The sequence below is a fragment of the Argentina anserina genome, chromosome 4 (assembly GCF_933775445.1).
Source record: "Argentina anserina chromosome 4, drPotAnse1.1, whole genome shotgun sequence".
NCBI lineage: Eukaryota > Viridiplantae > Streptophyta > Magnoliopsida > Rosales > Rosaceae > Argentina > Argentina anserina.
The window spans coordinates 8,172,350-8,191,286 of record NC_065875.1 but is presented as its reverse complement, the minus strand read 5'-3'; the positions used below and the strand labels follow the sequence as shown (position 1 = coordinate 8,191,286).

At 38.0% G+C, this 18,937-nt stretch overlaps 2 protein-coding genes across 2 annotated transcripts; both read left to right on the top strand.

The window, feature by feature from the left end:
- The first annotated feature begins 6,433 nt into the window (after window positions 1–6,433).
- LOC126789800 (uncharacterized) lies at window positions 6,434–7,523 on the top strand. The gene has a single exon (XM_050515853.1). The coding sequence runs from the start codon at window positions 6,714–6,716 to the stop codon at window positions 7,395–7,397; it is 684 nt and encodes a 227-aa protein (XP_050371810.1). The 5' UTR covers window positions 6,434–6,713; the 3' UTR covers window positions 7,398–7,523.
- A 1,040-nt stretch (window positions 7,524–8,563) lies between these two features.
- Window positions 8,564–9,427, top strand: LOC126792124 (uncharacterized). Its single transcript, XM_050518611.1, has one exon. The coding sequence runs from the start codon at window positions 8,564–8,566 to the stop codon at window positions 9,425–9,427; it is 864 nt and encodes a 287-aa protein (XP_050374568.1).
- The last annotated feature ends 9,510 nt before the right edge of the window (window positions 9,428–18,937 follow it).

Genomic DNA, 18,937 nt, shown 5'->3' with positions numbered 1-18,937 from the left:
GTTATGTTCGCTTGCTAATCTTCTTTTAAATCCTAATATACTGTTCATGTTCCAATCCGGTATGTGACACATGCTACCCTACAGTGCTACTTTATTGTCTTTTGCAGATCATAGTTATTTGATCCAATGACAACGTGCTTACTCTTTGGCACACATAAGTTTCTCATGTGATTTCTCTAAGTATTGATGATACCGTTATGCACATTTTAAGGGATCACAATTTGTTTTGACCATTCATATTATAATTTTCTCTTCTTCTAGAGAATATTCGCCTTGTCTTTTCAAAAGAGTAATTATGTTTTACAATTTATATGTAGATGTCAACCGGCGAAATAGAATGTTTAGCAGATTGTGGAACAACTCACACATTTTTGCGGGTTAAGAAACTTTTTACATAATTTGTGCCTTGTAAATCCTCTGTGACTTGTCAAATTGAGACTTACCTAATGGTACTCCCATAATAGTCACAGATGCACTATATGCACCAAAGGGGAACCGAACCTTCCTCAGTTTTAAGGATATTCGTGCCACCGATTATCATATGAACACCAAAGTTATTGATGGAAAGGAGTTTCTATGTGTTACCTCTTGTTATAGACATCATCGTCGTAATCTAGAGATGTTTGCTAGAGATGTTTGAGCGTGTTAGTAGTGGGTTGTACTACCACACTACATGCAATTAAATCTAATGCAGTTGGCAAGTCTTTCTGTGATTCTGCCGCTTACAAGCTATGGCATAATCGTTTAGGTCATCATGGACATGATATGATGATTCGTATATTAAAAACTTCACACAGTCATCCATTTTTCAAAGCCAATAAGCATGTGGGAACCCCACACGCCATAAATGATGGTGGCATGGCCGTGACACTTGTGTCTGGCCATGGCTAAGCCTCACGGCCTGCCAAGGCTTTCCCACGGTCTTCTAAGTCCGTGATGGAGCCCAAGAAGTTCTGTGATGCCTTTTCCGCGATCTCTAATGCCCATAAATTATTTTGTAAAGCTTGTGCATTCACAAAGATGCAGGGAAAGCCTTCATTTGCAGTTGATAATACATAAAATATTCCATTTTTTAAAAGGATCCAATGTGATATATGTGGACAAATACATCCAGAGTGCGGACCATTTAGATACTTTATGGTTTTGGTAGATGTATCAACACGCTGGTCAAATGTCGATCTAGTGTTCACACGGAATGCTACATTTCCAAAGCTCCTCACTCCAATAATTAAACTTAGGGCTCACCACCTTGACCATTGGATTAAGTCTATTAGACTGGATAATGCAAAAGAATTCACTTCGAAGGCATTTGATGATTATAGTATGTCAATCGAGATAGATGTTGAACATCTGGTACCCCACATTCATTCTCAGAATAGATTGGCAGAAACGACAATTAAGCGGTTACAACTTATAGCTCGGGTTTTAGTTATGCATTGTAACTTGCCCATAAATGCTTGGGGATATGCAATCTTGCATGCAGCTATACTTATTCCTTTGAGACGTACTGCCAAACAACCTATTAGTGTGTACCAGTTAGTAACTGGATATGAGCCTGACATTTCACATTTACGCACGTTTGGTTGCGCGGTTTATGTACCTATTACGCCTCCACTGTGTAAGAAAATGGGTCCATAGAGACGAATGACAATTTATGTTAGATATAACTCTCCAACGATTATCTGTTACATTGACCCTTGATAGGAGCACATAGTGTGACGTTCTTAATGTATATATGCCCTATTCTTATGCTTTGTTACTTCTTATTTAGTTGTTTTAGGTTCATATTTGATATTTGTATGTTCTAAGTAGAGCTATGCCGAATTTAGATGAATTGATGATGAAATTGTGCTAAGTGTTAGAAATCCTTATTGAGTTAGGATTCCTTACTCGACTATGACTCTACTTTCCTATTTTCATTCTTTCCCATTCCCTAATCGTCGATTTCTTTTCAGGAAAGACAAATCATACTTGGATAAGGAGTAGAGATGTCGTGATGCATTCCTAGTGAGACAAGAAAATCATGTCCAAGTTGAAGAAGGAGAAGAAGAGGCCGGCCTAGCTATTCCTAGTTGAACATGGAGAGATGCCGTGCATCCCATATATGTTTCCCTATTGGATTTGGTTTCCTACATCAAGTTGGATTTGGAGTACATGAATCAAAATCCATATCAAAGAAGATTTCAGCTTCCCAATTGGTTTCTATCTCCTACAAGGGATGGCAAAGAGGGTTTATTTTCTCCTATATATTAGAGGCTCAGCCTCCCCATTCAGATCATCATCAACCTTGCACACAAGCACAAGCCTAGCTCTGCCGAATCAATCCCTCACCCTTCGAAGAAATCCTAAAACCGATTCCACCATTCTCCACCAATCTATAGCCTTCAAGCACGCTTGTGAAGAGGTTCCATCCCCTTAGAAGCCACGACTATACTTTGTGAGATCGCTTGATTGATAGAGTATAACCATGATTCTCTCTATGTCTATTTCGGGTTTTGGTTTTTCTTGTTCTTGGATGAGTATGCGATTTGTGTATTGTAAACTAGTTTCGATTTTGTCTATGAGATAGTTACTTGTTTCAATTCATATAAAGTTGCGATTTTAGGTTTTTAGTTCTATGATTTTCGTTTATGCCGTGATCTATTCTTGTGTGATTTCGAAAGTATCTTTATGTTATGTATACGCTTGTAGCATGATATTTAGGTTGTTGGATTTATGACTTATGCTATGAACATGTTTATCTTTCCTATGTGATTTTCGAAATTGCATGATTGGGGGTTAAGTAGGTGACATACTTAATGAATTCAATATGCGTGGTTTTGAAGTTACATGGTAGGATAAGTATGTTAGATTTCGATTAGAACCGCTTGGAATGAATCGAATGTGTTAAGTGTCTATGTATTTAGGTTACTGCTTAGGACCCTAATTGCATGATCCAACCTTAGTTATTCATGATAGTGTCTCGGCATGACTCTTAAAGGAGGACTATAATCTGATTTTCGTTAGCTTTGTATGATTTGTTTGGTGATTGCAAATGTGTTGGTTGGTTGATCACATGTATATATTAGTTTAGGTTTTATTTTCTGTTTTTTTTATCTTTCAATCTGATCCTATATATCAAACTCTTTTATATCTTTATGAATTCGTGTTAATTGTTTGTGATTCTAAGCCCTGGCTGGATCCCCGGTTTGTGAACGATACCCTCTTGTTTTATACTAGTAACGATGCTTACAGGGTTAAATATTGATGTCGAGTAATCGAGCAATTCATCAACCCTCAGACAAGAGATCTCTTTATTGCTAGATTTGTAAATTGTCACTTCGATGAGACACATTCCCGTATTTAGAGGGATATAAGAACACATATGTTCAAGATAATCCTGAGATTGAAGTGCAATGTATTTTGCAGTTACATAAGGTGGCAGATTCGATGCCTGACGCCTTTACGGATATTGCAAAAGTGACGAGATCGAGTATACCTGCTGCAAACTGTCCTGCGAGGTTAGAAGTCTGGAACTTCGGGCAAGATGTCACCGTACCAGAGCAAGGCTCGGCCGATCCTACCGTAGGTGGAGGCACGACGACGGTCTCAGCTCTTCCCAAGAAGAGGGAGAGGCTGAAAGGTTCCACTCACTCACAGCCAAGAAAAAGAGCTAAAGTCAAGGCACAAACTGATCAACTCATCATAGACTCGGACAACCCGAGCTTCGAGATTATCTCTGATTATAGCTATGTCCATGAATCAACACTTGATGATCTGAGGGACGCTTCAGACTCATTGTTGATATCAGAGAGCAAAGAAATCTCATTGAGCAAGTTAAATATTCCAGAAGTCATTAATAGGAATTCCATGTAGATAGATGATGTGTTTGCTTATTTCGTCGCTCGGGAAATCATCGACGACAACGACATGGAACCGCGCTCGGTTGAAGAATGTCAACGAAGAGCAGATTGGCTGAAATGAAAGGAAGCAATCAAGACAGAACTAGACTCTCTTAATAAAAGGCAAGTTTTCGACCCGGTCATTGAAGTACCGCCGAATGTTAAGCATGTTGGACATAAATAGGTCTTTGTTCGTAAGATGAATGAGAAAGGCGAAGTCCTGTGGTATAAAGTGTGACTCGTTGCTCAAGGATTCTCTTAGCATCCTGATGTTGACTATGAGGAGACGTATTCTCCGGTTATGGATATTATTACCTTCTGATATCTGATAAGTCTAGTGGTATCTGAAATGCTAGATATGTAGCTGTTAGATGTGGTGACCGCGTATCTTTAAGGGGATCTAAATATAGACATATACATGAAGGTTCCTGATGGACTTCAAGTACCCAATTCAAGTAAGTCACGCAATGCCTATGTCATTAGGTTACAATGCTCACTTTATGGACTTAACCAGTCTAGTAAAATGTGGTATACACGTTTGAGTGAATACTTGATTAGGAAGGGATACAAGAGCGATGAATTGTGCCCTTGCGTATTTATCAATTGCAATAGTTCTGGTTTTCCTATAATTATCTAATTACTTCAACCAACGTAAAAAGTTGGATCAATTTTTTAAAAAACTTCCCGCGTATAGCTGTCTATGTCGATGACATGAACATAATTGGATCTCTTAATGAGATTGGTGAGACAATAAGCTACTTGAAAGCAGAATTTGAGATGAAAGACATGTGAAAGACTCGGTTTTTGCTTAGGTTTGGAAATTGAGCATAGAGTTGGTGGAATCCTTGTACACGAGTTTGCATACGTCCAAAAGATGCTCAGGCGATTCTATATGGACAAAGTTATGCACCCTTCTAGTACTCCCATGGTCGTAAAAAGTCTGGATACCAAGAAATATCAATTCCGTCTGAAACATGACGATGAAGAGATACTTGGTCCTGAATATCCATATTTGAGTGTTATAGGAGCTTTGTTTTATCTAGCTCAATGTACTCGTCCAGACATTGTATTATCAGTGAACTTGTTGGCAATGTTTAGTTCTACACCAACTATGCGTAATTGGACCGGTATTAAGAACATCTTTAGGTACTTGAAAGGTTCCATTGATAAGGGGTTGTATTATTAGTATTCCGGCAAGAATTGATGGTGAAGATCGACACAACGTCGCCGCCATACTCTCTTGGAAAGCCAGACACGGCTCTACTGCCGCCGCCTCCAGTGTCGCTGCCGATGCTAATTCTCAGCATTTGAATGACAATTTCTCCTTCCCTACAACTTCTAGTGATGAATTGGTAGGATTCGCTGATGCTAGATACCTTTCGGATCACAGAAAGGATGTTCCCAAACTGGTTATGTTTTTACCATGGGGAATACGGTAATTTCTTGGAGATTAACCAAGCAAATCCTTGTTGCTACTTCCTCGAATCATTATGAGATTATAGCATTGTATGAAGCAATCAAAGAGTGCATTTGGCTTCGAGCAATCATTAATCATATTCGAGATGCTAGTGGATTAAGTTATATTACAGTTGAACCTACATGTCTTTACGAAGATAATGTTGGTTGCATTGAGCAGATGAAGTTAGGTTACATTAAGGGTGATAACATAAAGCATATTTCGCCAAAGTTCTTTTATAATCAGCAACAACAAGAGATGTTGAATATCTAAATTAATTAGATTCATTTTAAGAATAATGTGGCAGATTTGTTTACTAAGTCTCTTCCAAAATCCACATTTGTGAAGCATGTGAGACGCATTAGCTTGTGTTGTCTATCAGAGCTCCAAGATTGAGTTAAAGATTAGGGAGAGCAGTTTTGTAGACATCAGAGGGAGTCTACGTCACATGCATTGATCATTTGTAGTTAGTGCGTTGTGTTCTTTCTCTCTTTCGACCAAAGCTTTTAATTTTACCTAAGAGGTTTTTGTTTTACTTGACAAAGTTTTAACCGAGGCAACAGTATTGCACTATGTCATATTAGGATCGCGATACATGGGAGATTTTTATAAGAGAATCATCTCATATACATTTTTGGTGTATCTTGTCCTAATTAGTATAGCCTAGCTAGTTAAAAAATGTTATTTTATTCTTGATTTATCGAGATCGTTGATGTAATGTCTATATATAAGGTCATATATCTATCAATAAAATTACAATTATTCTCTCGAATTCATTCTACTGTTTTAATATCGACATTGCGTTGAATTTCTCAAATAAAATTTTTAAGCCCACCCAGGTCTTAAATTCTGGATCCACCACTGTTTAGCAGTGGTGCCATTCCGGCTTGCGCAAGACGTTAAACTTCTCCATGTGGACAATGAAGTAGCTAGGAAGTAGTAGGATATAATAGAATAGATGACTTGGTCTTAAGGAAAAATTACTAAATTAGAATAGTCGATTCTGACAATGAAGAAAAACGTAATATGAATATGCTAACCATTGTACTTTCGCAGTGCATAAAAGATTTAGAAGCTCTGAAAAGTATTGATCCTTTTTATTTCGATGAAGTTTAACATGTTCTTGGATTTCCTGGGACTCCAAAGGGATCCTGCAAGCTTTTCTCCAGAAATGGGAAGGCTTTGTCCTCCATCACCCTTCTCATAATACTTGTTAGTTCTTTCCTCTTGGTAAGCCATTTCTACTCCATCAAACCAATAGTCACTGATTTTGTAATGAAGGCAAGCTTCATGGCAGCTACAAGTCCTGGAGGCGCTGGATTCTCCCATCTTCTAACTGCTGCCCAGTTCGACTTCCGATTATTTTTCGGAGTAGAATGGATTTTCATGTTGACAATGTCTATTACGTCGTTGTTTTTTGCAACAGCCTCAATCTTAGCATCAGCAGTTTCGTACTGTGGAAAGACTTGTGCATCAAGGAACTTCTACCAAAGGCATTGAAATCGTTGAAAAGACCAATTGTTACATGGTTCTTCATAACAATGCTTGATTTAGGCTACTTTTCGATTCTCCTTGCATTTGTTCTTCCTTTGGTGCTTATTTTCAATCTTAAGCTCACTGTATCTGCTTTCACTATAATCCCATGCCTTTTAGCTCTAGTTGTCCGAACTTATCTAGCTGTTGTTTGGAATTTAGCATTAGTTGTTTCAATACTAGAAGAGAAATGTGGCATTGAGGCACTTGGAAAAGCTGGACAGCTTATTAAGGGATCAAAGCTACGAGGGTTTTTTCTCAATCTTGTTTTGGCCACCTCCTCATTGGTGTTATTTGTTTTGTATACAACTCTTGCCAAAGCTGTACCAGTAAAAGCCGTGATTGTTCCATTGCTCCTCTTCAACTCTGTCTTCTGCCTCGTAACTATGGTGTCACGAATGGCATACACAGTCCTGTACTATGAGTCCAAGGCGACTCATGTAGAAGAGCTTGAACTTCATGGAAGCTCGGAATATACTAAGGTCTCCTCTTCTGCTACCCCTCTTATCAATGAAGATGTAGTTTGACGAAGACGATCACTTTCTGTTATATACCAATGTTTTTGCTTCTGTAGTAACTTTGTAAGCACATCTACAGTTCTTGCCATGCAGTCCATGCTTGGGGTTTATAATGTAATATTGTAATTAAACCTTGCTTATATGAATATGATTGTTCATGTTTTGATACTTGAAATCACAAACATGTGTAGGATTGGTCTCTCAATTATTCACCACACTGATCATCAAACAATTTTCCTTACAGTGGAGATAGAAATAAACACATTGCAAAGTAACACTTGAAAACCTTCAGAGGCTAGAGGATGGACCAAGTCCTTTGTCCCTTTTCCCTCAGCATTGACTTTCGACTATTTTCCTCCCTTAATCATATGCTGTAACTCTGTCATTTTCACAGTAACTATCATGAATCATGCACAACGTTATTCAATGGATAAAGATTGTCTTATTTTCTTGGCCTAGAAGTAAATCAATAGGTCTGAGTTAAGAATCCTACACTTTCATGACTAAGAAATACTTCAGAGCTCTTTCAAGTCCAAATGGACAATTTGTTTAACATTATCCAAGCGCCTGTTGCCGGCAATACCAAGCTATAGACATACACCTTGTAGAGTCAACTTTAATCCAAGTCCGTTTGGATCTTAAGTTACTGGAGTTAAACACATGCATGGTTCCACATTTACTTTCACCTATCATCATTGACCCCTTCTATTCCAAAAATGAGATCTCCAGATTGACTCTGTGAATGAATCAGGAGATCAAACATTTTATTCTGCAGCAGACTTCTTTTTAGTTTCCCACGAATGCGCATTGTTTATCTCACCACTCCCTTGTTTTTGCCCCAATATTTCTTGTTTTTGTCATCAGTTTCATGAATTTCATGTTTATATAGTTCCCTATATAGAAGGAATATCATGGTGTTCTGTATCAGATTGCAACTATTATCAATCTTTCTACTTCCTTCCTGGCATTGTGTATTCGAGTATAAGAGCTTGTACTTAGTGTAGGTCTTTAAACTTAACACCACAATGATGATGGATTCAAATACTAAATTTCTGAACCATATCAGTCCTTCCCCAGTAAAGTTCTATAACCTATTGGGTTTGGTAGGCATACTAAGGGAAGCTCCAAAACCTTTCTTGAGAAATGGGAAACTCATGTCCTCTATCATTATACTCATGATGTTTCTTAGTTCTATCCTTTTGTTGATCAATATCTTCTCAGTGAAACCGCCACTTGAGAGCTTCATTGTCAAGGCAACGATCCTAGTCCTAAGCTTGACAGAGTCTGGTAGCCCTGAATTTGGCTACCTTTTAAGTTCCTTGAAAACTGACCTCCGATTAGTCGTGGGACTAGAGGCGATTTTCATTCTAGCATTCTCCTTTACCTCTCTAATTTTTGCTATCCCATCAATCTTAGCATCAGGGGTAACATACTGTGGTAAAAACGTATCTGTCAAGGAAGTCCTACCGAGGGTGGTGAAATTGTTTAAAAGACCGTTTGTCACTTGGTTTTACATAATGCTGCTTCATCTAGGCTATTGTGTATTTCTTACAGCATTTATGGTTCCTTTGGTCGTGTTTTCCAGTCATATGTTCACACTTTCTAGTTTCTCTATAATAGTACTAATTGTAGCTGTTATTTTCCAAGCTTATCTTGCTGTTGTTTGGAATTTAGCACTCATTATTTCAGTACTTGAGGAAAAATGGGGCATTGATGCCCTAGGGAGAGCCGGACAGCTTATCAGAGGATCTATGGTACGAGGGTTTGGCCTGAATATTCTTTTCGGAGCATTCTCTGTTGCTGTGGTCTACGGTTTGAAGAAGATTAGCGATACCGCATTTTCAGGAAGTGAAATAGTAATTCCATTGCTCATTTTAAACTCAATGTCCTTGATCAGGATGTTTTCACTAATGGCATATACCGTCCTTTACTATGATTGCAAGGAGACTCATGGAGAAGAGCTTGAAATGCAAGAAAGTGTTGAATATACTAAAGTTACCGCGGCCGCTTCACTTATCAGTTCAGATGAAGCATGTTGATCGAAGCACCATTGCACCCCTAGCTTTGTAATTTTAGAAATTAATATTTGATGCTCTTTAACTGGTATTTTATCTTGAAAGTGTTATGGTACAAGGACTGAATGACAGCAATAAATCAACACGACGGAATTTGCATTTTCCCTTTTATTGATCTGACCTGTGAAAGCTACTGAACCTTTCAAACAAAGTCCACTGTAAAAGTTCCTAATGCCATAAGTTTATACAAAGCGCAAGAATCTCCATATGTTCTCATTCTGCTTTTTTTCTTCTTTCTCAGTTACACTAAATTTACTGGAGCTACCTTACCTATTGTTGCAGATACAACTAACATAGAATGTCACACTTTTAATTTTAATTATATTTGTGTAATAACCCGATTTTTCGGAACGTTTATGGAATTGTTTTTAAGTTTATAAATTGGTGAAATTCATTTAAACGACTTTTGTTTATTTAGCGAAGTGGTAAATCAGAAACGGAAATGTTATCGGAACGTTTATTTAGGAAAACGTTACGTTTCCGCGACATGAATATCGACTTTTACTCTGTCAATCGTTTGTGAAAACTTCTTTCACGAAAGTCGTAGAGCTCGTCGATACGAGTTCGTGGACGCGTCACGCGTTCGAATCGGACGTCGTACGTGAAAGTTATTAACGACGGAAGTAGTTTCCGATTTTGGAAACGAGTATAAATAGAAAATTTTAGGGATCAGGGTTTCCATTTCTGGAAACCCTTAACCCGCCCCCTTTTCTCTCTCTCTCTCTCCCCTCGCGATTTTCTCTCTCCCTGACCCTCACCTCCCACGCCGGCGATCTCCCTCCATCGGCCACAATGCTCGACACCGCCGGTGTCATTGGGACCGCACGGCCAAGACGAGTCGACCGGTGGTAGCGACGACCCACCCTAGGCGGAGATCGAGCAGCGACGACAAAGCATAGCCTCGGCCCCGCCGATCTCGACGTCGCCGACGCCGCGCGAGCTAGGAGGCAAGTTGGCGAGCTTCCTCTCTCACCCCTCGACGTGATTCCACTGGAGGAGAGGCTCGAATTGAGCTGCAGCACCGTCAACCGCTCCCCCTCGAATCCGAGACTCCACAGCGATTCCTTGAGCTTCTCCGGTGAATCCGACAGTCCAAATCGTCGATTGAGGTGAGGGTTAACTTCGTGTGAATGTTGTGATGAATTGTTGAGGATTTTTGATTGAAATGGGTTGAATTTTTGGGAGATCGGAGGAGGGAGTGGAAGGGTGAACACCGCCGCCTAGGGCGGCACGTGTGGGGGCGTGGAGTGGTCTAGGGGCGGAGTGAGGCCGTGGGGAGAAAGAGGGGGAAGAAAGGAAGAGATTAGGGGCGGCGGTGGCGTGCTCTGCGCATGGGCCCGACGTGTTTTCGACACAGTAAATTTGTAAAATTTATTTTTACAACGGTGAATGTAAAAAGTGATTTACGTACTGTAAATGTAAATTTATTTTACGTACAGTAAATATAAATGTAAATTACTTTCAGTAAATGTAAAAAGTAATTTCGGAAAGGTAAATAAGTAATTATTATTTACTGAGACAATATTTACATTTGAATAGTATGTATACGTACAGAAATACGTAAACAGTATGTACGCATACATGAATACGTAATTGATGTGTATTTGTACAAAAATATGTGAATAGTAAATATGTGAACAGTAATTTCGTAAAACCAGAAATTGCTAAACAGTAAAATAATATTACTGTTTCGGCATCTAAGGTTTATGTAACGATTCTAAATTATTTTCTTATCTTTTCAAGGTGATCGATAATTCAAGAAAAAAAATTACTTTCGGAATTCGTGGAATTACGCTTGAGATTATAAGGTGAGTAAAATCTCACATTTACGCAGAATTTTTAAGAATGAAATATGACAGGTATATGATATAGTGGAATATATATTTGTATAAATGGTAAATAGGTACATATATATAGTTTGCTATATTATTTACTGTCTTGATTTCGTTGTGAATATGTTCATTTTGATGATGAGATTATATAGAGTATGTCGATTTAATTTGTACAATATGATGCGATCATTATTATATGTGGTTTTAACATGGAGTTTGTTAAAATGTTTTGTCTTCAGACGTGTTTTATGTCTTCGGACGAGTTTTTGGTCTTCAGACGTGATTGATGTCTTCGGACGAGTTTTTGTCTTCAGACGTGTTTTATGTTTTCGGACGAGTTTTTAGTCTTCGAACGAGTTTATGTCTTCGGACGTGTTTGGCATGTCGGAACCTAGCCTTTGGCCGGGCGAAAGTTACGATTCAGCCGTCTGCCGGGGTACTGCATATGAGGTAACATATGGGTTATCGGCTTATGAGTACCCATATATTTTTGATATTGGATGACAGATTGTTGTCCAATGTCGGCGGCGTACTAAATGAGGGGTAACAGAGGTGTACCAGCGCTCATGAGTACTCGTATTATAAATACATTTGGGTAAACAGAGGGGTTGCCCAATTCTCATGAGTTCATAAATTTTTACATTATTAGACAACCAGATAAGCCGTCTAATTTGTCATGAGTGCATTTATATTTGTTGATTTTTGGATTTTCGTATATATTGATATGAGTGGTATTTGTTATTTTACTCATACGAGTTGTAAAACTTACCGGGTTTCTGTTTACAATCCCGGTGCACCTATTCGATGGTGTAGGGGATAATTCCGCAGGTGTCGATTAGTGGAAATCAAAAGACAACTCTGAAGATTCGAAGTCGTTCATTTTCCATCTTGTGGTGAGGATTTGTGTGGATTTGTGTGAGAATTTGTGAGGATTATTACATTTCCATTTGATGTAATGTTGAATTATAAATTTAGTTTGTAATAATTGGTTTGTCTGAGTCGTATTGTGAACTCAGTAATGATCCACGGTGACATTAAAACGATTTCGATTTATTGAGATTGTTTTAGAGTTTTTCAGGACGTCGAAATTCGAGTTTCATACTTGAATTTTGGGTCGTGACAATTTGCTTATGTTATAGACTTGTAGGTAGTAACAGGCACGGAACCAGGATTGAAAACCGAGATGGGCTAGATTTACCTTTGCACAACAAGAAAATTATTCTTAAAATTTTTCTCCTCTCCACTACTATAATTGGAAGCGTGATTTTGATGTCAATAGCTACACCAAAATTTCAAAGTCTCCAAAATGACTATGTTAGAGATAAAAAAAATAAAAAATAAATAGAGAAAATACTATGTGGGAAGGATAATATGGTAAACTACCAAAATTAAGGTAAAATAAGATTAAGAAAAAATGTGAAAATGTAGGCGAAGTAGGAGAATATTATGGGTAGTGGAAAATAGACAAACTAAAACTAACTTTTTTTTTAAAGTAATTTTGTAATCCGTGGAAATTTATACGAGTACAGGCTAGTCTACTTTAATACAAATTCTGTTACGGGAAAAATGTAAGTGTAATACCTTGAATAAAATCGGGAGAATGAGATGAGAAGAAAATGGAAGTAGAGTATTGAATTCCAAAGAGCTCTCTTTGCGGATGTGATAAGGAGAAGGGTTGAAGGACAAGTAGTTAGAAGACCGGTCTTTAGAGAGACCTTAATCACCTTATTGCTGCTTTTTGCTCAAATAATTTGATTATACTCAACTACAGGTCGTTCTTTTAATCAAACAATTGCTTCTTCTACCTTTCTTCTTGTCGTTTTTTTTTTTGTTTTCAAACACTGACAGCTGCTGAACTACAAACACAATATATACATACATCCTGCAAAACATTTCCCCAAAACTTGAGAGGAGTGCAGCAGACCTCAGCCCCTCCCTAGGTCCGTGCCTGGGTAGTAGCAAAATCTGCAACTTAATAGAAACACTGAATCAGTAAAAATAAACACTATATCAGTATTCTGGCTGGATATCCTCATGGCCTCATAGGTATGACATGCCATATCAGTTATTTTTCGATGAAACAGGTTTGGCCTTTGGGTACATTGGTTCATTGATAGAAACAAATTAGCTTTGTGGAAGTTTGTTTTCATTTGCCTAGTAAAAAAGCAATAAAAACTTTCAAAATGAGTCCTTTGAATCTGAGAAATAATAATTGAATTGTATATGATTATACATGTCACGATCTGGAAATTTCGAGTATGAAACTTAAATTTCGAAGTATTGAAAAACACTAAAACAATCTCAATGAATCGAAATCATTTAAATGTCACAGCGGATTATCTCTGAGTTCAAAATACAACTCAGTCAAACCGATTATTACAAACTAAAATTTATAATTTAACATTATAACAAATAGAAATGTATAATCCTCACAAAGAAATCCACACAAGGTCCTCACCACAAGATGGAAATATATAACTTCATGTCCTCTGAGCGGTCCGTCGATTTCCGCTAATCCACACCTGCGGAGTTATCTCATACACCATCGAATAGGTGCACCGGGATTGTAAACACAAACCCGGTAAGCTTTGTAGCTCGTATGAGTAAAACAACAATATAACTCGCATATCAATATATACGAAAATCCACAAATCAACAAATATAAATGCACTCATGACTCATTAGACGGCCCATCTGGTTGTCTAATAATATGAAAATATATGTACTCATGAGAATTGGGCAACCCCTATGTTTACCCAAATGCATTTATAATACGGGTACTCATGAGCGCTGGTACCCCTTTGTTACCCCTCATGTAGTACGCCGCCGACATTGGACAACCATTTGTCATCCAATATCAAAAATATATGGGTACTCATAAGCCGATAACCCATCTGTTACCTCATATGCAGTAACCCGGCAGACAGACTAGAGCTCTACTGTATCGTAACTTTCGTCCGGCCAAAGGCTACATTCCGACATTCCAAACACGTCCGAAGACTGGTCCGAAAACATAAACACGTCCGAAGACATAACTCGTCCGAAGACATAAAACACGTCTGAAGACAAACGCGTCCGAAGACTTAAAACACATTTTAACAAAACTCAATGTTAAAATCACGTACAATAATCATCATGTCATATTGTACAAATCAAATCACATGCTCGATATATAAACCTCATCACCAAATGAACATATTCACAACAAAATCATGACAGTATATAATATAGCAAACTATATATATGTACCTATTTACCATTTATACAAATATATATTCTACTATATCATATACATGTCATATTTCTTTCTTTAAAATTCAGCATAATCTTGAATCTCCGCAAGGGTAGATTCGTAAATGTGAGATTTTACTCACCTTATAATCTCGAGCGTAATTCCACGATTCCGAAAGTAAATCCTTTACTTGAATTATTAATCACCTTGAAAAGATAAGAAAAGAATTTAAAATCGTCACGTAAACCTTAAATGCCGAAACAGTAATAATAATTTACTGTTCACGGAGTTACTATTTACGTATTTATGTACAAATACATATCCATTACGTATTTATGTACATGTACATACTGTATACGTATTTCTGTACGTTATACATACTATTCAAATGTAAATACTGTCTCAGTAAATAATAATTACCGATTTACCCTTCCGAAATTACTTTTATATTTACTGAATGTAATTTTTATTTATATTTACTGAATGTAAATAAATTTTACATTTACTGTGCATAAATTACTTTTTACATTTACCGTACGTAAAAATAAATTTTACAAAATTACTGTTTTCGAAAATACTATTCACGTGCCGACGCACGTGGCGGCGTGTGGGGTTCACGCGCCACCTCCGGCGACCGCGCGTGGCCCTCACGCGCCACTCACTGTGGCAGCGCGTGGGGCCCACGCGCTGAGCAAGCGACCGGCGCGTAGCATGCCACCGCCGCCCCATTTCTCCTCCTCTCTTCCCCCTCTTCCTCCCCACGGCCTCACGCCGTGCCTAGCCACCTCCACACATCCACACGCGCCGCCTAAGGCGGCGGTAACCTCCCCTCCTCCTCCACCTCCGATATCTCACCAAAACACCACAAATCAACCCAAAATTTCAACAACAACATCACAACAAACAACCTAGGCTAATCACACCTTGATTTGAGCTGAGAACCACCGGAGATGGGCTTGACTGCGGCAGAGGAGAAACGCAGAAGTTGGCGGCGTCGCACGGCGGCGCTAGAGGATGCGTCGACTTTGTAGGATGGTGCGACGCTTCCTAGGCCGGCGGTGAGAGGCACGGATGGCCGGTGAGGGAGATCGCCGGAGAGAGAGGGAACTCGGGGGGAGAGAGAGAGAGGAAAGGAGAGAGGGAGGCGCGGGGTGAAGAGAGAGAGAGAGGGTTTCCGAAAATGGAAACCCTACTCTTTAAAAGTTTCCTTTTATACCCATTTCTATAATCGGAAACTAACTTCAATCGTCAATAACTTTCACGTACGATATCCGATTAGAACGCTTGATGTGTCCACGAACGCGTATCGACGAGCTCTACAACTCTCGCGAAGGAAGTTTTCACAAACAAGCGATGAAATAAAAGTCGATACTCACGTCGCGGAAACGTAACGTTTTTCTAAATAAACGTTCCGATAACGTTTCCGTTTTCGATTTCCGACGTCGCAGGGCGATACAAACACGTTTAATGAGTTTCACAAACTTTATAAATTTAAAATCATCCAATAATTGTTCAGGAAAAATCGGGTTATTACAATACAAATCAAATCAATTTTTCATTTGAACCAAAATTTCACAAATTGATCATATTAGCATCAATTTAATAGCCATATTCTAATTCAATATATTCAGACTGTTCTGTACCCAGAAAGACCATGTTTCTGCCTCAAACTATGTCAAAGTAATTAAGATTCAAATTAAAAGATCTCACTCAAACCATGTAATACCCCGAAAATTCATATCTAATTTTCAATGAGTTCCCTTATATTATTAAGTTGGTCATTGTCCAATTTTATTTCACGAGGATGAAAACGAAAAGGTTCGAAAGATTAATTGTTTTGAAAATAGTATAAATAGGGGAATTAAAGAGAAAAAGGGGGAGAAAAATCAGAAATTCAGATCGGTAATGTTCACGGGTCACCAGATCTCCGCCGTCCGGCCACCATAGAGCAGCGCACCGGTCACGTTTGAAAGGTTGTTGCGTCCCCTGTCGATTGGTGGCAGCGCCACCCGCTATCTCGCCTCCGTTTAGGAGCGGTGAAGCCCAGAAGTTCTCCTGAAAATGCATATTTCGCCGAACTTCAACTCGTCGGATCTCCCTCCTTCAACAACCAATCGGTAAGATTCTTGTCTCATTTTGAAGGTCTTCTTTCATACTACAAACTCTCTAAAATATTTACCCAAATCGTTGTGTGATAGGAGAATCGAAGAAAAGAAATTCTAGGTTTTAAATTGGGGTTTTTCGGTTTTTGTTAAATTGAAGTGTTTAGGCTCAGAATTAGACTTTGTGGTGAACTAAGAAGTTGTTAGGAATGTCATTTAGATTATAGTGGTGAAATTTGGTGGTCATTGGTGGCGGTCGGTGAACTGTTGCGCCGCATGAACATTACTGTGAACAGTGTTCATGAACATTACGAACATTATCTGTGAACAGTGTTTTGTAAAAAGTATAACCGAACAGTGTTTAGTAGAACAGTAAACATGAACAGTGTTATGTAAACAATGTTTTATGAACAACATTTAGTTGTAATGAAATCGTCACCTGATATTTTACGTATCGTTTTCTAAGCATTTTATCATGCTATTAGGTAACCGACGAAACGAGTGAGGAAATTACTTTCAGTGTCGTTGAAGTTGCACGCAGGAAATAAGGTGAGTAAACCTCACAATGATCATCATGATCGAAGTAATATTATAATTATTGAATTTAGTTTGAGTTGTCATCATAGTCGTTGCATCACTAGTTTATAAAAATTATTTTAAAAATATGTTTTGGTTTAAATTACATGAATTTGATCGTCTACGGTTCATGGGTAAGTGAAACGCTATTTTAATAAATGATTTTAAAAAGGTTTTAGTGATTATGGACAATGGTGAATGTGAGTAAATCTCACTATGACGAGTCTACCCTTGGCGGTGACTCATATTTACGTTTCCTTAAAAAGATCGAACTATGACATGTATATAATATAGTGGGTTGTGTATTTGTATAAAATGGTAAATACGATACATATATATGAGTTGCTATATTATATATTGTTACGTTCTTATTTCCAAATGAATTATATTGTGGCAATTATATTTATTTTATTTGAGCAAGAGTCGTTTGTTATAGTATAATAACATGGGTGGATTGTTATTGTACATGGTTTTTTAACATTGAGTTTTGTTAAAACGTATTCTGTCTTCGGACATGTTTTATGTCTTCGGACGTGTTGGCATGTCGGAACCTAGCCTTGGCCGGGCACCAGTTACGATTCAGTTAGAGCTCTAGTCTGTCTGCCGGTGTACTACATGATGGGTAATAGATGAGTTACCTGCTTATGAGTACCCATATTTTTGGATATTAGGTAACAAATGGGTTGCCCAGTGTCTGGCGGCGTACTACATGAGGGGTAACAGATGAGTACCTGGGTCTGATGAGTACCCGTATTATAAATGTATTTTGGGTAAACAGATGGGTTGCCCAATGTCTCATGAGCACTCATATTTTCAGATATTATTGAACATCCAAATGGGCCGTTCTGTGACTCATGAGTGCATTTATAATTAAATGAATTCAGTATTTTCTCTTGTATACTATGTGTGTTATACTGTTGGTTTACGCATACGAGCTGCAAAGCTTACCGAGTTTGTGTTTACAATCCCGGTGCACCTATTCGATGGTGTAGGGGATAGTTCTGTAGATGTGGATTCGCAGAATTAGAGGGCTTTCTCTGAAGATTGTCAAAGATTTCTTTCTGCTGTTCGCGGTGAGGATTGAGTGAATTTTACATTTCCATTGGTTGTGTATTATTCAAGTCAACTGAGTCATGATGTTGACTCAGTTTCGATACACTGTTATGAGAAGATGATTTCAATATATTTGAGATTGTTTTAGAGTTTTCATGGCTTCAAAATTGAATTTTTATCATTCGAATTTCGGGGTTGTGACAAACCATAATTTTCATAAATGATAAAATACATTACAGTTACTCATATGTCATCTGGTAGTGCAACAGTTATGCATGAGTTTTCTGAAAGAACAAGTTAAATGATACAAAGACTTCAAATTATTTTTAGTAGTTCTTCATAATATTCAAAGTTCAAACAATGTACTAAAATTATTATAAGCCAACAACCACTAGAATTTGAAATACAGAGTTACAGACCTAATTAAACTCCAACATATATGAATATGACAGATACTAGGATAGTCAGAGATTTCCATAAATTAGCTGAAATAATAGGAAATCCATATTATGAGCACACAATTAAAAGATGTCGATACTTGATACTAGTTGATTCAATTGTTGTTAGACTTTCTAATTAGCTTACACAGATTCCTTGGACTTCACTTGAGTCTGATACTGAGTGCCATACCCTTGCTCCAAGTCAACAAACTCATCATCTTCCTTAAGAACGAATTGCG